At 38.8% G+C, this 23,794-nt stretch overlaps 1 protein-coding gene across 7 annotated transcripts in view; it reads right to left on the reverse strand.

Moving 5' to 3' along the window:
* HERC2 (HECT and RLD domain containing E3 ubiquitin protein ligase 2) overlaps positions 1-23,794 on the reverse strand; it is a 279,601-nt gene that overhangs the window by 227,318 nt on the left and 28,489 nt on the right. For all 7 annotated transcript variants that reach the window (XM_045058960.1, XM_045058959.1, XM_045058962.1 and 4 more), the window contains one exon: positions 16,279-16,416. In XM_045058960.1, coding sequence (XP_044914895.1) covers positions 16,279-16,416 — 138 coding nt within the window. The remainder of the gene's footprint in view (positions 1-16,278; positions 16,417-23,794) is intronic.

A 23,794-nucleotide genomic window follows, 5' to 3' on the forward strand; every position in this document is an offset into this window, starting at 1 on the left:
CTTGCACTGTTGGTGGGAATGCAAATTGGTGCAACCGCTCTGGAAAACAGTGTGGAGGTTCCTCAGAAAATTAAAAATAGACCTACCCTATGACCCAGCAATAGCACTGCTAGGAATTTATCCAAGGGATACAGGAGTACTGATGCATAGGGGCACTTGTACCCCAATGTTTATAGCAGCACTCTCAACAATAGCCAAATTACGGAAAGAGCCTAAATGTCCATCAACTGATGAATGGATAAAGAAATTGTGGTTTATATACACAATGGAGTACTACGTGGCAATGAGAAAAAATGAAATATGGCCTTTTGTAGCAACGTGGATGGAACTGGAGAGTGTGATGCTAAGTGAAATAAGCCATACAGAGAAAGACAGACACCATATGGTTTCACTCTTATGTGGATACTGAGAAACTTAACAGAAACCCATGGGGGAGGGGAAGGAAAATAAATAAATAAATAAAAAGAGGTTAGAGTGGGAGAGAGCCAAAGCATAAGAGACTGTTAAAAACTGAGAACAAACTGAGGGTTGATGGGGGGTGGGAGGGAGGAGAGGGTGGGTGATGGGTATTGAGGAGGGCACCTGTTGGGATGAGCACTGGGTGTTGTATGGAAACCATTTGACAATAAATTTCATATATTAAAAATAAATAAATAAATAAATAAATAAATAAATAAATAAATAAATAAAGTGCTTAACAGTTAAAAAAAAAAAAAAAAGAATAAAATACCTAAGAATAACTTTAACAAAGGAGGCCAAAGACCTGTACACTGAAAAATAGAAGATATAGATGAAAGAAACTGAAGATGACACAAGTAAATGGAAAGATAACATATTCATGAACTGGAAGAATTAATATTGTTAAAATGTCCATAGTACTTAAAGCAATCTACAGATTTAAAATCCCTGTCAAAATTTCAATGGCATTTTTCATAGAAACAGAATGATCCTAATAGTTGTATGGAACCACGAAAGACCAGATAGCCAAAGCAATCTTGAGACAAAGAACAAAGCCAGAGGCACCACACTCCCTAATTTCAAACTATATTACTATGTTATACTAATCAAAACAATATGGTATCGACATAAAAACAGACACACAGATCAATGGAACAGATTGGAGCCCAGAAATAAATGGTCAATTAATTTACAACAAAGGAGCCAAGAATATTCAATGGAGAAAGGACAGTTTCTTCAATAAATGGTGTTGGGTAAACTGGACAGGCACACACAAAATAATGAAACTGGACCACTATGTTACACCTCACACAAAAATTAACTCAAAATGGATAAAAAACTTGAATGTAAGACCTGAAACCATAAAAATCCTAGAATTCAACATTTGTGGTAAGCTCCCTGACACAGACCTTGGCAATGATTTTTTCCGTCTGACACCAAAAGCAAAAATAATCAAATGGGACTATAGCAAACTAAAAAGCTTCTGCATAGCAAAGGAAACTATCAACAAAATGAAAAGGCAACCTACCAACTGGGTGAAAATATTTGCAAATGATGTATCTGATAAGGGATAAGGTGTTAATATCCAAAATATATTTTAAAAAACTCATACAACTCAATTGCAAAAAAAAAAAATGTAATTAAAAATAAGAAGAGGATTTGAATACACAGTTTTCCAAAGAAGACATACAGATGGACAACAGCTATATGAAAAGGTACTCAACAACATTTATCAGGTAAATGTAAATAACAACTATAAATCAATATAACCTCACCTCTATTAGAATGGCTAGAATAAAAAAAAAAAAAAAAAAAAAAAAAAAACAAGAAATAATGAGTCCTGGTTAAGATGTAGAAAAAAAGGCAACACTCTTACACTATTTTTGGGAATGTAAATTGGTGCAGCTACTATGGAAAACAGTAAGGAGGTTTCTCAAAAAAATCAAAAACAGAATTACCATATGATTCAGTAATTCCACTTCTTGGTATTCATGTGAAGAAAACAAAAACACAAATTTGAAAAGATATATGTACCCCCATTTTCAGCATTATTTACAATAGCCAAGAAATAGGAACAAACTAAATGTCCACTGATGGATAGAGGAGTAAAGAAAATATGGTGTATATACACATTGTAATATTATTCAGACATAAAAAAGGAAATACTGCCATTTGTAACAACATAGATGGACTATGAAAGTATTATGCTAAGTGAAGTAAGTCCGACGTAAAAAGATGGATTTTGAAGGCACTATGCTAAGTGAAATAAATCAGATATAAAAAGATAAATACTAGATGATCTCACTTGTATGTGGAATGTAAAAACAAAACAAAACAAAACAAAATCAAACAAACAAAACCAAGCTCAAGGATACAGAGAACAGATTAGTGGTTGTTTGAGTCACTGGGGTAGGGTGGTTGAGGGAGCAGGCAAAACAGATAAGGGGATCTAAAGATACACATTTTCAGTTATAACATGAGTAAGTCATGTGGGTGTAGTGTTCAACAGTGACTATAGCTAATACTGTACTACATGTTTGAAAGTTGCTAAGAGAGTGGATCTTAAAGGTTCTCATCACAGAAATTTTTTTAATTATATATGGTGACTATGGTAACTGGACTACTATGGTGATCATTCTTATATATGTAAATACCAAATCAAGATACTGTACACCTGAAACTAAGATGTTACATATATCATTATATCTCATACTTATTATGTATCTCATACATATTATACCTCATCTTAAAAAAAGGAAAAAAAATGAGCAGCCACAGGACCTATGGGAATATAATAAAAGATCTAACACTTTTCTCATTGAACTTCGGGTGGTTAAAGAAGGGGGTGGGATTGAAAAAGTATTCTAAGAAGTAAAGCTGAAAACTTCCCACATCAGCAAGATGTATATCTACAAATCTAAGAAGGTGAGCAAATTCCAAACAGGATGTACCCAAAGAAATCCACACTAAGACACATCATAATTAAACTAAAGGCAAAGAAAATATTGTAAAAGCAGCCAAAGAAAAACACCTTAACTATGGTGGAATAACAATTCGTGTAACAGCAAATTTTTCATCAGAAACCACAGAGGCCAGCTGAAAGCAACAAAATATTTTTAAAGTGATGGGGGAAAAAAAGGAATCATTAACACAGAATCCTAAATACAACAAAAACCTCCTTCAGGAATGAAAGGAAAATAAAACATTCTCAGATGAAGGAAAACTAAGAATATATGTCATCAGCAGACCCACGCTAAAAGAATGGCTAACGGAAGTTCTCTAAACAGAATGGAAACAATAAAAGGAAAACCTTGGCACTCAGGAAGGAAGAACACTGTAAGTAATACATGGGTAAATACAATAGTATTTTCTTCATCTCTTGACTTTTCTAACATGTCTGAACCTTCACCCAAAAATTATAGTATTACCAAATGTGGTTATAAATACAAGCAACAAAATATTTAAGGCAATCATATAAACAGAAAAGGATAAAGGGAAGGTTTCTGCACATCAATCAAACTGGTTAAATGACACAACCAGGAAACTGTCCTTAGTTATATATATATAATGTATTAACCACACAAACTACTAAAAAGGATACACAAAAAAATCAACTCAAAAACACTATAGATAAATCAAAATGAAATTCTAAAAATGGTCAAGAGAGGCAGTATGAACAAAACAAAAATGAATAAAACAGAGCAAAGAGAAAATGTAAAACAGAAGTCTTAATTTAAGCTACAATTTATCAATAATTACATGAAATTCAATGCAGTCTAAATGAAGACACCAATTAAAAGACAGATATTGGCAGAGTAGACTAAATAACAGAACCCAACTATAAGCCATATACAAGAAAGTAACTTCAAATGGGCAAAAGTACATGGACAGAAAAAACAAAAAGCATGCAAACAGAAAGCAAGAACGGGTATATTAGTGTCAAATAAACGTCAGAGCAAAGATAATTACTAGAAACATAGAGCAACATTAAAAAATGAGAAGAGGTTCCTGGGTGGCTCAGTCAGTAAAGTGTTTGACTTAGGCTCAGGTCATGAACTCACAGTTCATGACTTCAAGCCCCCAATCAGACTCTGTGTTGACAACTCAGAGCCTGGAGCCTGCTTTGGATTCTGTGTCTCCCTCTCTCTCTGTTCCTCCCCACTTGTACTCTGTCTCCCTCTCCCTCAAAAATAAGATTAAAAAACAAAATTTTTTTTTCAATATATGAAATTTATTGTCAAATTGGTTTCCATACAACACCCAGTGCTCATCCCAAAAGGTGCCCTCCTCAATACCCATCACCCACCCTCCTCTCCCTCCCACCCCCCATCAACCCTAAGTTTGTTCTCAGTTTTTAAGAGTCTCTTATGCTTTGGCTCTCTCTCCCACCCTAACCTCTTTTTTTCTTTTTTTTCTTCCCCTCACCCATGGTCTTCTGTTAAGTTTCTCAGGATCCACATAAGAGTGAAACCATATGGTATCTGTCTTTCTCTGTATGGCTTATTTCACTTAGCATAACACTCTCCAGTTCCATCCACGTTGCTACAAAAGGCCATATTTCATTCTTTCTCATTGCTGTTGACTGCCACAATTTCTTTATCCATTCATCAGTTGATGGACATTTAGACTCTTTCCATAATTTGGCTATTGTTGAGAGTGCTGCTATAAACATTGGGGTACAAGTGCCCCTATGCATCAGTACTCCTGTATCCCTTGGGTAAATTCCTAGCAGTGCTATTGCTGGGTCATAGGGTAGATCTTAAAAAAAAAAAAATTTAATGAGATAATTGTCAATCCACCATTAAAACATAATAATTCTAAATGTGTATGCACCAAACCACAAAATATGTGAACAACAACAACAACAACAAAAAAAAAAACTGAAAAGAGAAAAGGACATTTACATACCCTTACAGTTGAAGACCTCAACATTTCTCTCAACAACTGACACAACAAGACACAAAAGAATGCAACAACACCACTGGATCTACCCACAGGATCTTGGATTGGAACAACCAACACAATCTAATCAACATGTTTCAAACACTCCAGCCAATAGTAGAATACACAATCATTCACAACAAATATCAAAACAGTCATATCCTGAGCCACAAAACAAACCTCAACAAATTTAAAAGAAGTGAAATCACAGAGTATGTTCTCCAAAACAATGGAAACAAACTAGAAACAGAAAAATTCAGTTACAGAAAAATAATGGGAAAATTGCCATACTCCTGGGAACAAAACAACACACTCTTAAATAATCCATGGGTCAAAGAGGAAGGGATATCAAAAATATACTGACTTGGGGCACCTGGGTGACTCAGTCAGTTGAGCGTCCGACTTCGGCTCAGGTCACGATCTCGCGGTGTGTGAGTTCGAGCCCCGCGTCGGGCTCTGTGCTGACTGCTCAGAGCCTGGAGCCTGTTTCGGATTCTGTGTCTCCCTCTCTCTCTGACCCTCCCCCGTTCATGCTCTGTCTCTCTCTGTCTCAAAAATAAATAAATGTTAAAAATATATATATATATATACTGATTTAAGTTGTAAATAGAACACAGCAAAATGGGGGGCATGGGGGGAATTAAAGCAGTCATGAGAGAAATGTACAGTACTGGCGCGCCTGGTGGTTCAGTTGCTTGAGTGTCCCACTCTTGATTTCAGCTCAGGTCATGATCTGATGGGTCATGAGATCAAGCCCCGCATCAGGCTATGCACTGACACTGCAGAGCCTGCTTGGGATTCTCTCTATCCCTTCTCTCTATACCACTTCCTTGCTTGTGTTTGCTTACTCACTCTCTCTCAAAATAAATAAATAAACTTTAAAAAAACAAACAAAAAAAGAAATGTACAGTACTAAATACATCATCAGAAAAGTGGGAAAATTTCAAATCAATAAATATAAGCTCCCATCTCAGCAACTTAGGAAAAAAATAGCAAGATAAATCAAAAAGTAAGCAAAAAAAAAATGGAAATAACTAAGAGCAAAAACAGTAAGATTGAAAATGGAAAAAACAGTAGAGAAAAATCAATAAAACAGAGAACTGGTTCTTTCAAAAGATCACAAAAACTGACACACCCATAAACAGGACTGACAAAAAACAAAAAGAGAACAGACATGAATTACAAATATCAAGAAAGAAACTGGCTCAGGGCTCCTGGGTGGCTCAGTCGGTTAAGCATCCAACTCTTGATTTCGGCTCAGGTCATTATCTCAGGGTTCATGAGATCAAGCCCCATGTCGGGCTCTACGATGACAGAACGGAGCCTGCTTGAGATTCTCTCTCGCGCTCCCTCTTTCTCTGATCCTCCCCCATTCACACTCCTACTCTCCCAAAATAAACTTAAAAAAAAGAAAGAAAGAAATGGGCTCTACAGATAATTAGGAGCTATTAGGGAACAATTCTGCACATATAAATTAGACAACTTAGACAAAATGGGCAGACTCCTCAAAAAATACAAACTATCCCAACTCAGCAAATATAAAACAGATCATTTAAATTGCCATACAACTGGGGCACCTGGGCGGGTCAGTTGGTTTGACTTTGGCTCAGGTCATGATCTCACAGTTCATGGGTTCAAGCCCCACGTTGGGCTCTGTGCTGACAGCTCAGAGCCTGGAGCCTGCTTTGGATTCTGTGTCTCCCTCTCCTTCTGCTGCTCCCCAACTCATGCTCACTCACTCTCTCTCTCAAAAATGAATAAACATTAAAAAAAAAAAACTTTTTAGGGGCGCCTGGGTGGCTGTCAGTTGAGCATCCGACTTCGGCTCAGGTCATGATCTCACGGTTCATGAGTTCGGGCCCCACATTGGGTTCTGTGCTGACAGCTCAGAGCCTGGAGCCTGCTTCAGATTCTGTGTCTCCCGCTCTCTCTGCCCCTCTCCCACACACACTCTGTCTCTCTCTGCCTCTCAAAAATAAATAAACATTTAAAAAATAATAAAAAAATTAAATTAAATTAAATTTAAATTAAAAATTAAAAAAAATTTTTACAACAAAAAGAAACTGCCATACAACTATTAAGAAAACTGAATTCATGAGGAAGCGGCAAGATGGCGGCTTAGGAGGACGCTGGGCTCACCGCGCGTCCTGCTGATCACTTAGATTCCACCTACACCTGCCTAAATAACCCAGAAAACCGCCAGAGGATTAGCAGAACGGAGTCGCTGGAGCCAAACGCAGAGGAGAGGCTCACGGAAGAGGGTAGGAAGGGCGGCGAGGCGGTGCACGCTCCACGGACTGGCAGGAGGGAGCCGGGGCGGAGGGGCGGCTCGCCGGCCAAGCAGAGCCCCTGAGTCTGGCTTGCAAAAGCGGAGGGGCCTGACGAACTGTGTTCCCACAACAAGCGCAACTTAGCGTCTGGGAGGTCATAAGTTAACAGCTGTGCTCGGAAAGCGGGAAGGCTGGAGGACAAAGGGAGGGAGAGCTGCTGAGCCCCCTGACAACAGAGCTCAGTTTGGTGGGGAACAAAGGCGCTCGCCAGCGCCATCTCCCTCGCCCATCCCCCAGCCAAAATCCCAAAGAGAACCACTTCCTGCCAGGGAACTTGCTCGCATCGCTCAAACACCCAACTCTGTGCTTCTGCGGAGCCAAACCTCCGGCAGCGGATCTGACTCCCTCCCGCTGCCACAGGGCCCCTCCTGAAGACGATCACCTAAGGAGAAGCGATCTAAGCCTGCCCCTCCTGCCCCTGTGCACCCTGCCTACCCACCCCAGCTAATACGCCAGATCCCCAGCATCACAAGCCTGGCAGTGTGCAAGTAGTCCAGACGGGCCACCCCACAGTGAATCCCACCCCTAGGAGAGGGGAAGAGAAGGCACACACCAGTCTGACTGTGGCCCTAGCGGTGGGCTGGGGGCAGACATCAGGTCTGACTGCGGCCCCGCCCACCGACTCCAGTTATACACCACAGCACAGGGGAAGTGCCCTGCAGGTCCTCACCACGCCAGGGACTATCCAAAATGACCAAGCGGAAGAATTCCCATCAGAAGAATCTCCAGGAAATAACAACAGCTAATGAGCTGATCAAAAAGGATTTAAATAATATAACAGAAAGTGAATTTAGAATAATAGTCATAAAATTAATCGCCGGGCTTGAAAACAGTATACAGGACAGCAGAGAATCTCTTGCTACAGAGATCAAGGGACTAAGGAACAGTCACGAGGAGCTGAAAAACGCTTTAAACGAAATGCATAACAAAATGGAAACCACCACAGCTCGGCTTGAAGAGGCAGAGGAGAGAATAGGTGAACTAGAAGATAAAGTTATGGAAAAAGAGGAAGCTGAGAAAAAGATAAAAAAATCCAGGAGTATGAGAGGAAAATTAGAGAACTAAGTGATACACTAAAAAGAAATAATATACGCATAATTGGTATCCCAGAGGAGGAAGAGAGAGGGAAAGGTGCTGAAGGGGTACTTGAAGAAATAATAGCTAAGAACTTCCCTGAACTGGGGAAGGAAAAAGGCATTGAAATCCAAGAGGCACAGAGAACTCCCTTCAGACGTAACTTGAATCGATCTTCTGCACGACATATCATAGTGAAACTGGCAAAATACAAGGATAAAGAGAAAATTCTGAAAGCAGCAAGGGGTAAACATGCCCTCACATATAAAGGGAGACCTATAAGACTCGTGACTGATCTCTCTTTTGAAACTTGGCAGGCCAGGGGCGCCTGGGTGGCGCAGTCGGTTAAGCGTCCGACTTCAGCCAGGTCACGATCTCGCGGTCTGTGAGTTCGAGCCCCGCCTCAGGCTCTGGGCTGATGGCTCAGAGCCTGGAGCCTGTTTCCGATTCTGTGTCTCCCTCTCTCTCTGCCCCTCTCCCGTTCATGCTCTGTCTCTCTCTGTCCCAAAAATAAATAAATGTTGAAACTTGGCAGGCCAGAAAGAATTGGCACAAGATTTTCAGGGTGCTAGACAGAAAAAATATGCAGCCGAGAATCCTTTATCCAGCAAGTCTGTCATTTAGAATAGAAGGAGAGATAAAGGTCTTCCCAAACAAACAAAAACTGAAGGAATTTGTCACCACTAAACCAGCCCTACAAGAGATCCTAAGGGGGACCCTGTGAGACAAAGTCCCAGAGACATCACTACAAGCATAAAACATACAGACATCACAATGACTCTAAACCCGTATCTTTCTATAATAACACTGAATGTAAATGGATTAAATGCGCCAACCAAAAGACATAGGGTATCAGAATGGATAAAAAAACAACCCATCTATTTGCTGTCTACAAGAGACTCATTTTAGACCTGAGGACACCTTTTGATTGAGAGTGAGGGGATGGAGAACTATTTATCATGCGACTGGAAGCCAAAAGAAAGCTGGAGTAGCCATACTTGTATCAGACAAACTAGACTTTAAATTAAAGGCTGTAACAAGAGACGAAGAAGGACATTATGTAATAGTTACAGGGTCTATCCATCAGGAAGAGCTAACAATTATAAATGTCTATAAGCCGAATACCGGAGCCCCCAAATATATAAAACAATTACTCATAAACATAAGCAACCTTATCGATAAGAATGTGGTAATTGCAGGGGACTTTAACACCCCACTTACAGAAATGGACAGATCATCTAGACACACGGTCAATAAAGAAACAAGGGCTCTGAATGAGACATTGGATCAGATGGACTTGACAGATATATTTAGAACTCTGCATCCCAAAGCAACAGAATATACTTTCTTCTCAAGTGCACATGGAACATTCTCCAAGATAGATCATATACTGGGTCACAAAACAGCCCTTCATAAGTTTACAAGAACTGAAATTATACCATGCATACTCTCAGACCACAATGCTATGAAGCTTGAAATCAACCACAGAAAAAAGTCTGGAAAACCTCCAAAGGCATGGAGGTTAAAGAACACCCTACTAACGAATGAGTGGGTCAACCAGGCAATTAGAGAAGAAATTTAAAAATATATGGAAACAAACGAAAATGAAAATACAACAATCCAAACGCTTTGGGACGCAGCGAAGGCAGTCCTGACAGGAAAATACATTGCAATCCAGGCCTATCTCAAGAAACAAGAAAAATCCCAAATACAAAATCTAACAGCACACCTAAAGGAACAAGAAGCAGAACAGCAAAGGCAGCCTAAACCCAGCAGAAGAAGAGAAATAATAAAGATCAGAGCAGAAATAAACAATATAGAATCTAAAAAAACTGTAGAGCAGATCAACGAAACCAAGAGTTGGTTTTTTGAAAAAATAAACAAAATTGACAAACCTCTAGCCAGGCTTCTCAAAAAGAAAAGGGAAATGACCCAAATAGATAAAATCATGAATGAAAATGGAAGTATTACAACCAATCCCTCAGAGATACAAACAATTATCAGGGAATACTATGAAAAATTATATGCCAACAAATTGGACAACCTGGAAGAAATGGACAAACTCCTGAACACCCACACTCTTCCAAAACTCAATCAGGAGGAAATAGAAAGCTTGAACAGACCCATAACCAGCGAAGAAATTGAATCGGTTATCAAAAATCTCCCAACAAATAAGAGTCCAGGACCAGATGGCTTCCCAGGGGAGTTCTACCAGACGTTTAAAGCAGAGATAATACCTATCCTTCTCAAGCTATTCCAAGAAATAAAAGGGAAGGAAAACTTCCAGACTCATTCTATGAAGCCAGTATTACTCTGATTCCTAAACCAGGCAGAGACCCAGTAAAAAAAGAGAACTACAGGCCAATATCCCTGATGAATATGGATGCAAAAATTCTCAATAAGATACTATCAAATCGAATTCAACGGCATATAAAAAGAATTATTCACCATGATCAAGTGGGATTCATTCCTGGGATGCAGGGCTGGTTCAACATTCGCAAATCAATCAACGTGATACATCACATTAACAAAAAAAAAGAGAAGAACCATATGATCCTTTCAATCGATGCAGAAAAGGCCTTTGACAAAATCCAGCACCCTTTCTTAATAAAAACCCTTGAGAAAGTCGGGATAGAAGGAACATACTTAAAGATCATAAAAGCCATCTATGAAAAGCCCACAGCTAACATCATCCTCAACGGGGAAAAACTGAGAGCTTTTTCCCTGAGATCAGGAACACGACAAGGATGCCCACTCTCACCGCTGCTGTTTAACATAGTGCTGGAAGTGCTAGCATCAGCAATCAGACAACAAAAGGAAATCAAAGGCATCAAAATTGGCAAAGATGAAGTCAAGCTTTCGCTTTTTGCAGATGACATGATATTATACATGGAAAATCCGATAGACTCCACCAACAGTCTGCTAGAACTGATACAGGAATTCAGCAAAGTGGCAGGATACAAAATCAATGTACAGAAATCAGTTGCATTCTTATACACTAACAATGAAGCAACAGAAAGACAAATAAAGAAACTGATCCCATTCACAATTGCACCAAGAAGCATAAAATACCTAGGAATAAATCTAACCAAAGATGTAAAGGATCTGTATGCTGAAAACTATAGAAAGCTTATGAAGGAAATTGAAGAAGATTTAAAGAAATGGAAAGACATTCCCTGCTCATGGATTGGAAAAATAAATATTGTCAAAATGTCAATACTACCCAAAGCTATCTACACACTCAATGCAATCCCAATCAACATTGCACCAGCATTCTTCTCGAAACTAGAACAAGCAATCCTAAAATTCATATGGAACCACAAAAGGCCCCGAATAGCCAAAGGAATTTTGAAGAAGACCAAAGCAGGAGGCATCACAATCCCAGACTTTAGCCTCTACTACAAAGCTGTCATCATCAAGACAGCATAGTATTGGCACAAAAACAGACACATAGACCAATGGAATAGAATAGAAACCCCAGAACTAGACCCACAAACATATGGCCAACTCATCTTTGACAAAGCAGGAAAGAACATCCAATGGAAAAAAGACAGCCTCTTTAACAAATGGTGCTGGGAGAACTGGACAGCAACATGCAGAAGGTTGAAACTAGACCACTTTCTCACACCATTCACAAAAATAAACTCAAAATGGATAAAGGACCTAAATGTGAGACAGGAAACCATCAAAACCTTAGAGGAGAAAGCAGGAAAAGACCTCTCTGACCTCAGCCGTAGCAATCTCTTACTCGACACCTCCCCAAAGGCAAGGGAATTAAAAGCAAAAGTGAATTACTGGGACCTTATGAAGATAAAAAGCTTCTGCACAGCAAAGGAAACAACCAACAAAACTAAAAGGCAACCAACGGAATGGGAAAAGATATTTGCAAATGACATATCAGACAAAGGGCTAGTATCCAAAATCTATAAAGAGCTCACCAAACTCCACACCCGAGAAACAAATAACCCAGTGAAGAAATGGGCAGAAAACATGAAGAGACACTTCTCTAAAGAAGACATCCGGATGGCCAACAGGCACATGAAAAGATGTTCAGCGTCGCTCCTTATCAGGGAAATACAAATCAAAACCACACTCAGGTATCACCTCACGCCAGTCAGAGTGGCCAAAATGAACAAATCAGGAGACTATAGATGCTGGAGAGGATGTGGAGAAACAGGAACCCTCTTGCACTGTTGGTGGGAATGCAAATTGGTGCAGCCGCTCTGGAAAGCAGTGTGGAGGTTCCTCAGAAAATTAAAAATAGACCTACCCTATGACCCAGCAATAGCACTGCTAGGAATTTACCCAAGGGATACAGGAGTACTGATGCATAGGGCCACTTGTACCCCAATGTTTATAGCAGCACTCTCAACAATAGCCAAATTACGGAAAGAGCCTAAATGTCCATCAACTGATGAATGGATAAAGAAATTGTGGTTTATATACACAATGGAATTCTACGTGGCAATGAGAAAAAATGAAATATGGCCTTTTGTAGCAACGTGGATGGAACTGGAGAGTGTGATGCTAAGTGAAATAAGCCATACAGAGAAAGACAGACACCATATGGTTTCACTCTTATGTGGACCCTGAGAAACCTAACAGGAACCCATGGGGGAGGGGAAGGAAAAAAAAAAAAAACAGGTTAGAGTGGGAGAGAACCAAAGCATAAGGGACTCTTAAAAACTGAGAACAAACTGAGGGTTGATGGGGGGTGGGAGGGAGGAGAGGGTGGGTGATAGGTATTGAGGAGGGCACCTTTTGGGATGAGCACTGGGTGTTGTATGGAAACCAATTTGTCAATAAATTTCATATAAAAAAGAAAAAAGAAAAAAAAAGAAAAAAAAAGAAAACTGAATTCATAATTTAAGAATCTCAAGAAGGAAATCACAAGATTCAGATTGCTTCACTGAAGAATGTTACCAAATATTAACACATAATTGACAGATTCTAAACAATCTCTTCTGTAATACAGAAAAGGGAATACTCCCAATACATTTTAAGAAGCTAGTATTGGGGCGCCTGGGTGGCGCAGTCGGTTAAGCGTCCGACTTCAGCCAGGTCACGATCTCGCGGTGTGTGAGTTCGAGCCCCGCGTCAGGCTCTGGGCTGATGGCTCAGAGCCTGGAGCCTGTTTCCGATTCTGTGTCTCCCTCTCTCTCTGCCCCTCCCCCGTTCATGCTCTGTCTCTCTCTGTCCCAAAAATAAATAAACGTTGAAAAAAAAATTTAAAAAAAAAAAAGCTAGTATTAGCATGATATCAAAACCCAAAACAGTACCAAAAAAAAAAAAAATTACAGAATATTGTTCTCGTGAATTTGGGCACAAAAATCTTTAACAAAATATTAGTAAGTAAAATTAACTTAATTCTAGAATTAATAAAAAGAACATCATCACCAAGTGGTGTTTATTCCAAGAATGCAAAGCTGGTTCAATAGTCAAAAATCAGATCCTTCATATTAACAAACTAAAGGGGGGGAAAAAATCACATGACAAATCAAGCAATGTAGAAAAAGCATTGGATAAAATTCAACACTCATTCACAATAAAAACTCTCAGGAAACTGGAATAGACAGGAACTTCTTCACCTTTATAAAAAGCATCTATAAAACTTATGCTAACATTATAGTTAACAATGAAAAGACTAAATGTTTTCCCCTAAGATCAGGAATAAAGTAAGGCTGCTCTCACCACTTTTATAAAACATAGTAAAGAAGTTCTAGCCAGAACAATAAGGCAAAAAAATGTAATAGAAAACACATAGATTGGAAAGGGAGAAATAAAACTGATTGTCTACATAGAAAATTCAAGAAAGCCTCCTAGAGTAATAAGGTTGCAGGATACAAGATAAACATATAGAAATAAATTGTATTTCTATATACTAGCAATGAATACATGGATATTAAATTATCCACTAGCAATGAAACATGGATATTAAATTATCCAAAAGTTATCTAACAATTTGTAAGGAAAGGCAAAGGAACCAGAACAGCTAGAACAATATGAAAAAATAATAATAAAGTGGGAAGAACCAGTCTATCTGATTTTAAAACTTACTCTTAGTTATAGTAATGAAGAGCATGCTGTGGGCAGAGAGATACACATATGGATTAGAACAGAATAGAGAAACCAGAAATAGACCACACAAGGATACCCAAATAATTCTTGACAAACGTGCAAAACCAATTCAATGGAAAAAAGGTAGCCTTTTCAAAAAATGGTGGAGCAATTATGTATAAGCAAAATAATAATAATAAAATAAAAAATAAAAACCACTTGACTTAAACCTCACACTGCACACAAAATTTAACTCAAATGAAACAGAAGCATACATGAAAAACATAAAACTACAAAACTTTTAGAGAAAAAACAGAGGAAAATCTTCAGGCTCAAGGTCTAGGCAAAGAAGAGAAGGAAGAGGAGGAGGAGGAAGAAAAAGAAAGCAAAATCTATACTGAACTTTATCAAAATTTTGAAACTTTTGCTGCGCTAAAGACACTGTTGAGAGGGTGAAAAGATAAGCTATGAACTGAGAGAAATTATTTGCAAACCATATATGACAAAGGACTAGTATCTGGAATATATACAGAAGTGTAAAAACACCATGATAGAAAGAAAAAGAAAAATCTAACATGAATAGGTATTCTACTGAAGAAGATACACAGATGGTAAACAGCCACAGGATTCTGCAAGTTAAAACCATAATGAGATAGCACACCACACACCTAATGATAAAAAAAAGTGCCAACACCAAATGATGGTGAGGACACAGAAACAGGATCACTCATACGCTGCTGGAAATGAAATGGTGTAGCCACTGTGGAAAAGTCTGCCAGGTCCTCAAAAAATTAAACACAGAATTACTACATGATGCAGCAATTCCATTCCTGGGTATATACACAAATAACTGAAAGCAGAACTTATGTATACTTACACTCATAGCAGCATTATTCACAACAGCTAAAAGATAGCAGCAACATACATGCCCATCCATGGATGAAAGGATAAACAAAATGTGATCTATACATATAATGGACTATTATTCAACCTTTAAAAGGAAGGAAATTCTCACACATACTACAACATAGATGAACCTTGAAGACATTATGCTAAATAATGAAATAAGCCAGACATAAAAGGACAAATACTTTATGATTCCACTTACACAAGGTAACCAACTAGTCAAAATACTAAAGACAGAAAGTAGAATTGTGTTTCCAGGGGCTGAGGGTAGGGAAGAAACATGAGTTACCATTTAATAAGTATAAAGTTTCCTTCAGTTTGGGAATATGAAAAGGTTCTGTAAATGGATGGTGGTGATGATTACAAAACATTGTGAATATGTTTAATGTCACTGAATTGTATACTTAAAAGTGGTTGAACCAGTCAATTGTATGTTATGTAGAATTTACCATAATATAAAAAAATTTTTAAGTTAAATTTTTAAGAGTTCCATAACTGGGGGTGCCTGAGTGGCTCAGTCAGTTAAGTGTCTGACTTTGGTTCAGGTCATGATCTTGCAGTCCATGAGTTCAAGCCCCATATCGGGCTCTGTGCTAACAGCTCAGAGCCCGGAGCCTGCTTCAGATTCTGTGTCTCCCTCTCTTTCTTCCCCTTCCCCACTTGCGCTCTGTCTCTCTCTCTCTCTCTCTCAAAAATAAAGAAACATTAAAAAAAATTTTTTAAAGAATTCCATAACTGTGACATCTGGATGGCTCAGTCAGCTTAGCATCCAACTCTTGATTCCGACTCAGGCCATGATCCCAGGGTCATGGGTTCAAGTCCCACGTTGGGCTGTGTGCTGAGCATGAAACCAGCTTAAGATTCTCTCTCGCTTCCCCTCTGCTCCTCTCCCTCACACTCTCTCTCTAAAATAAATTTTAAAAAAAGAACTCCACTACCAAAAAACAAATGTCCATCTGGTCCATCTGATACTTTCCAAAGTACCAGAATCTCAGAAGTTCAGAATACATACCTGGCTGTTTGCCCCATACCCAGCTCTCTAGGATTGATCTGGCCCTACATGCAGGTGCAGGAGTTTCTTCTTCATCTCTTTTCTCTTTGTCATTCAGATCTTCTTTCTTTGTTCCACTTTGAGTATCAACTCCATCATCTAAAAAATTAAAAATCAAAAAAATATCTATAAATTCCTTTTCAAAATGTAGCATCCACTTGTCAGTCTCTTTGCAAATGTCCCTCCCAAAAATGGAAAGTTCATTACAATACTCAACATTAGCTGAAAATTTGAGGATTAAAAGAAAATTATATGAATCATCACCATAAAAGGTACAGTGTGATTTATGAAGTAATGAATGGCCCAGCAACCTTTTAATAAAGAAATCAATATATCATTCAAACTCTTCTTTGAAGCATGTCTTCTAAAATATTCCATCAATTCCTTACTACATTTCACAACTAAGAAACTTAGTCTTTTTTTTTTAATTTCCTTAAATAATCTCAACACCCAACTTGGGGCTCAAACTCATGACCCCAAGATCAACAGTCATGTGTTCTACCCACTGAGCCAGCCAGGTGCCCCCCAGAAACTTAGCTTTGATATCACCTAACTGAATTTCATGTGACTGCTTTTATCCAGTGACCCCCAAGTGTGTCCAAAAGAAGGGAGGATGTGTAATGGGAGCATGATTCAATAATCATTTTTAACTCTATATATTGCCCTACTCCACCGAGAACCACTGCTACACAGGACCACCACCATTGACAGAGTATAATTCAGGAGTTTTGGGACCCAAAAGTTGAAAACCATGACTTTAGACCACTGACAATTTAGGTTTCAGTCAAGAACAAATGTCATGAAACTCCTTACAGAGCAAATAAAGACACAGCTCACCTAAACCTGTCCTATCCTAGAAGGCCAATACTAAATGAATTATTTTCTACATAATTAGAAATACACATATAAATCTGTGAAAGAGATATCATATTACAAACAGGAGTATCTAAAAATAACTAAAACCAACAAGTGACAAGTACTCAGGAAACTCCCGTATTCTGTAAGAAAATTATCAGATATCAAACAGGAGAAATCCCAAATGACTAATGCTATGAAGAGTTACTCAAACTCATGTTTATAAAAATATAAACTAAAACAATAAAATACTACATTGCATTCACCAAATTGGCAATCATTCGTAAACTAAAATATAAGCTCCAAGACAGGATTTTTTCCCCCTCTTCATCTGGTACTTGGTTATCCCAAGTACCTAGAACAATGCATGCCAAGAAGTAAGCCTTCAATGATCTGTTGGATAATTAAGTAACGTGAAGTGTCAGTGGAAATGTGGGGCTAGAGGCACAGGTGGCCAAAGGGTAGACAGATGTTTTTTGAAATATGTACATTTTTATACACTGCAAATATAAAATCACATAGCATCTCTAATGTTTGCTTAAGTCATAGAAAAAAACCTGGAATGAGGTTCTCAGCCCTCAGAAGCACTGGGTGAGGGGTATGCATATACACACTTCTATACACATGCGCACACATATCTTTGATACCACGCCTGAGTTCTGTCACCTGAGATTCTGGTTGAGTTGCTCTGGGACAGGACCTGGGCACTACCTTTTTTAAGTTGCTAAGTATTTCTAATATTCAGCCAGTATTAAGGATCACTAGCACAGAAGATATAATTTTACTCAGTGTAAATGCAACTGACCAAACAACATGGTAGATTTTTTTGTTTTTTTTAATACAATTTATTGTCAAATTGGCTAACATACAGTATGTACAGTGTGTTCTTGGTTTGGGGGGTAGATTCCCATGGCTCATCGCTTACATACAACACCCAGTGCTCATCCCAACAAGGGCCCTCCTCAATGCCCATCAGCCATCTTTCCCTCTCCTCCACCCCGTCATCAACCCTCAGTTTGTTCTCTGTATTTAAGAGTCTCTTATGGTTTGCCTCCCTCCCTCTCTGTAACTGTTTTTTTCCCCTTCCCTTCCCCCATGGTCTTCTGTTCAGTTTCTCAAGATTCACATGAGTGAAAACATGATATCTGTCTTTCTCTGACTGACTTATTTCACTCAGCATAATACCTTCCAGTTCCATCCACACTGCTGCAAATGGCATGATTTCATTCTTTCTCATTGCCAAGTAGTATTCCATTGTATATATTAACCACATCTTCTTTATCCATTCATCAGTTGATAGGCATTTAGGCTTTTTCCATAATTTGGCTATTGTTGAAAGCACTGCTATAAACATTGGGGTACATGTGCCCCTATGAATCAGTACTCCTGTATCCTTTGATAAATTCCTAGTAGTGCTATTGCTGGGTTGTAGGGTAGTTCTATTTTTAATTTTTTGAGGAACCTCCATACTGTTTTCCAGAGCGGCTGCACCAGTTTGCATTCCCACAAACAGTGCAAGAAGGTTCCCATTTCTCCACATCCTCACCAGTATCTGTTGTTTCTTGAGTTGTTCATTTTAGCGACTCTGACCAGTGTGAGGTGGTATCTCGGTGTGGTTTTGATTTGTATTTCCCTGATGATGAGTGACACTGAGCATCTTTTCATGTGTCTCTGGCCATCTGGATGTCTTCTTTGGAAAAGTGTCTATTCATGTCTTCTGCCCATTTCTTCACTGGATTATTTGTTTTTCAAGTAACAATGGTAGTGTTTTAGATACCACAACCTCTCTTAATGTAACAAACTAAGGCCACACAGAATAAAACTTTTTTTTTTAAAGTAAGACAAGTGAGAGGAGAGGCCAAATAACTATGGCACTTGTGTTTTTAACAAGTTACTGTCTTTTTGCTAAAAACTAAATAATGAAAGAATTGTTACTGAGTTTTTTAATTAAGAACAGGGGTTTGCAAAATTTTGGGGTTTTTGCACAAGTGTGAGAGAAGTGTCCTGGAATGAAAACCTGATTCTCCAAATTCAATCTTTTACAAGCAGTTAGGCATAAGATCAGTGAACATCTCTAACCTTCAGTTCTGCCATCAGTGAAAGCTCAGAAGCCCACCTCCAACCTGCTATATGACAGAGGAACACCAGCATCTGCATGGGGGACTTGGCCCCAGCTCGCATGTGTCATCCCATTTGCTCCTCACCAGACACAAATAACCTTACTAGATATCTAGACCCCAACCTCCTGGAGACTGACTGGCATTCTGTAGAGGAAGAGGCAGGTCACCAGAACCCCAAATCTTTCCTGTAACAACTCAGAAGATCATCACTATGAGTTACTGCACAAAACAGAAAATGCCAGAATACTGAGAAAATTTGGAGAGGGAGAGGGAGAGAGGGAAGGGAGAAGGGGAGGAAAGAGAGACAAAGACAGAGAATCAAAGGCTAGCACAGAAAGAAAAGGCAAGGTTAAAGCAGAGAATGGTTTCAAAGCATTACCCTCTGGGTTGTGGGCCCTGTACTGGTCCACTGCACCCATCACTCCATTGTCCACGCCTCTGTCACAACAAAGATCCTGATCCCCAAGTCTGTAGAGAAAACATCCACGGCAGCAGTGGGCACAGCAAAGGGGTTAATTCAAGGCCAGTGTACACCAGGGTCCTTAAATCCTATAAAGCAACCAGTGCCATGAGGGAGGCTCCTAGCCCTGACAATACTGACTTGAAGCTCTTAGGAGGAAAAAAAAATTAAATTGAAACAAAGGTCCACAATTTGACCCAACTGGAACCCCAAAGTTTACTGAAAGAACTTATACAACAAAAAGATAAATGAGCTTTCATGACTCTATAATACAGGGTTCTTTTTATTCATACTCGGCTGTGTTGATTAAACTTGTTTACAATGAACATTATCATTCCATTAATTTAAAAATGTTTAGGGGCGCCTGTGTGGCTCAGTCAGTTAAGCATCTGACTCTTCATCTCAGCTCAGGCAATGATCTCACAATTCATGAGGTCGAGCCCCATGTCCGCCTCTGCACGGACAGCATGAAGTCTGCTTGGAATTCTCTCTCTCTGCCTCTCCCCTGCTTGTGCGCACACACTCTCTCTCTCAAATAAAACTTTTTAAAAAATTATTAAAAATATGTAAACCTACTTTTCATGCTTTTAATTTAAATTTTAGTTAACATACAATGCAATATTGATTTCAGGAGAATTCAGTGATTTATCACTTACATACAACACCCAGTGCTCATCACAACAAGGGCTCTCTTTTAACACCCATCACCCATCAAGCACATCTCCCACCCACTTCCCTCCAACAACCCTAAGTTTGTTTCTATAGCTAAGATTCTCTGTGGTTTGTTTCCCTCTCTTCTCTTTTTCCCACCACTTCCCATGTGTTCATGTTTCGTTTCTTAAATTCCACATGAATGAAATCATATGGTATTTGTCTTTCTCTAATTAACTTATTTCACTTAGCATAATACATTCTAGCTCCATCCACATCGTTTCAAATAGCAAGATTTCATTCTCTTGATGAAACACACTCCATCTTCCCTAGCCATTCATCAGTCAACGTACATTTGGGCTCTTTCCACAGTTTGGCTATTGTTGATAATGCTGCTATAAACACTGGGATGCATGTACCCTTTCGAATCTTTATTTTTGTATCCTTTGGGTAAATACCAAATATTCAATTGCTAGATTGTAGGGCAGTTCTATTTTTAGTTTCATGAAGAACCTCCATACTGTTCTCCAAAGTAGCTGCACCAGTTTGCATTCCCACCAACAGTGCAAGAGGGCTCCCCTTTCTCTGTATCCTTGCCAACACCTGTTGTTTCTTGTGTTGGTAATTTTAGCCATTCTGACAGATGTGAGGTTATATCTCATCATGGTTTTGATTTGTATTTCCCTGAACATGAGTGATGTTGAGCATCTTTTCATGCATCTGTTAGCCATCAGGATGTCTTCTTTGGAAAAGTGTCTATTCATTCTTCTGCCCATTTCTTAACTGAGTTGTTTGTTTTTTGGGTGCTGAGTTTGATAAATTCTTTATAGATTTTGGGTACTAACCCATTATCAGATATGTCATTTGCAAATATCTTCTCACATTCTGTTAGGCTGCCTTTTAATTTTGTTGATTACTTCCTTCACTGTGCGGAAGCTTTTTATCTTGATGAAGTCCCAGTAGTTCACGTCTGCTTCTGTTTCCCTTGACTCTGGTGACATATCTAGTAAGAAGTTGCTCTGGTCAAGCTCAAAGAGGTTGCTGTGTTCTCCTCTAGGATTTTGATGATTTCCTGTCTCACATTTAGGTCTTTCATCCCTTCTGAGTTTATTTTTGTGTAAGGTGTAAGAAAGTGGTCCAGGTTCATTCTTCTGCATTTCGCCATCCAGTTTTCCCAACACCCATTGCTGAAGAGACGGTCTTTTTTCCATCGGCTATTCTTTCCTGTTTTGTCGAAGATGAGTTGACCAATATAGTTGTGGGTCCATTTCTGGGTTTTCTATTCTGTTCCACTGATCTATGTGTCTGTGTTTGTGCTGGTACCATACTGTCTTGATGACTACAGCTTTATAATATAGCTTGAAATCCAGAATCATGATGCCGCCAGTTTTTTTCTTTTTCAGAACTGCTTTGGCTATTCCAGTCTTCTGTGGTTCCACACAAATTTTTTTGGGTTGTTTGTTTTAGCTCTGTGAAGAATGCTGGTGGTATTTTCATGGGGACTGCATTAAATGTGCAGACTGTTTTGGGTAGTATGGATATTTTAAGAATGTTTGTTCTTCCAATCCATGAGCATGGAATGCTTTTCCATTTCTTTGCATCTTCTTCAATTCTTTCATAAGTCTTCTATAGTTTTCAGAGCACAGATCTTTTACCTCTTTAGTTAGGTTTATTCCTAGGTATCTTATTGGTTTTGGTGCAATTATAAATGGGACTGATTCCTTAATTTCTTTCTCTACTGCTTCATTATCGGTGTACAGAAATCCAACAGATTTCTGCACGTTGATTTTATATCCTACAACTTTGCTGAATTCAAGGATTAGCTCTAGCAATTGTTTGGTGGAGTCTTTCAGGTTTTCTACATAGAGTATCATGTTGTCCGCAAATAGTGAAAGTTTGACTTCTTACTTGCTGATCTGTATGCCCTTTATTTCCTTTTGTTGTCTGATTGCTTGGTTTTCCAATACTATGTTAAATAGTAAAGGTGAGAGTGGGCATCCTTGTCTTGTTCCTGACCGTAGGGGAAAGGCTCTCACTTTCTCCCTACTGAGGATGATATTAGCTGTGGGTCTTTCACATATAGCCTTTATGATGTTGAGGTTGTTTTATCTATCCCTACTTTGTTGAGAGTTTTTATCCAGAATGTATTTCATCAAATGCTTTTTCTGCATCTACTGAGAGGATCATATGGTTCTTATCCTTTATTTTAGGAATGTGGTGTAGAAATAACCAGCCTTGCATCCCAGGAATAAATCCCACTTAATCATAATAAATAATTCTTTTCATGTACTGTTGAATTCTATTTGCTAGTATCTTGTTGAGAATTTTTATATATGTTACAGGTTCTGAATTAACTTTAGTATCTGCTAAAATGCACCAATTGGCAAACCTCCAGGGAGTTTAATCAATAGTGGGGCTCAGATTACATTTATGCCTGGAGATCCCACTAAATGTAACCAAAGTACCCCCTATAATCTTAGGAAAATTACTACATATAATCTATAGGACAACAGGTATGCCTTATTTTAACCATCAGAACTATTGTCTTGCCTAAATTTCCCCTGGTCATAGCAACTACTGCCCTAAAATATCCCATCGTAGGCCTAGATGCTCTGACACAATGAATAATTAATTAAAATTAAGTATTTAGCAATTATAAATTGGCTTAACAAATATGGGACCTGTTATACAATGAACTTTGTCCTCCAAAAAGATGTTTTAGTTCTAATCTCCAGTACCTATGAATGTGACCTTATTTGCAAAAACGGTCTTTGCAGATGACCAAGTTAAGATGAAGCCATCAGGAGGGCACCTGGGTGGCTCAGTTGTCTGTGTGTATGCCTCTTGATTTAGGCTGAGGTCATGATCTCACTGTTTGTGGGTTCAAGCCCCACAGCAGGCTCTGCACTAGCAGTGCAGAGTCTTTTAGGATTCTCTCTCTCCCCCTCTCTCTGCCCCTTCCTTGCTCACTCTCTCTCTCTCTCTCTCTCAAAATAAACAAATGAACATTAAAAAAAATGTTTTAATGATGAAATCATTAGGGTGGGCCCTAATCCAGTATAACTAGTGTCCTCACAAAAAGAGGAAATTTGAACACAGAACACAGATATACACAGAAGAAAGACAATGTGAAAACACAGGGAGACAATGTCATCTAGAAGCCAAGGAGAGAGGCTTGGAAGACCCTTCTCTCTTAGCCCTCAAAAGGATACAACCCAGTTGACACCTTGATTTCAGACTTGTAGACTGAAGAACTGTGAGACAATACGTTTCTGTTGTTTAAGCTTCCTAATTTGTAGTATTCTGTTACAGCAGGCCTAGGAAATTAATAACAAATACTCCTTTTCACACCCTCAGAGACTTTTTCACTAAAGAGGCTTTAGGAACTTAC

Source organism: Felis catus, chromosome B3 (assembly GCF_018350175.1).
Source record: "Felis catus isolate Fca126 chromosome B3, F.catus_Fca126_mat1.0, whole genome shotgun sequence".
In the NCBI taxonomy this organism is placed as follows: Eukaryota; Metazoa; Chordata; class Mammalia; order Carnivora; family Felidae; genus Felis; species Felis catus.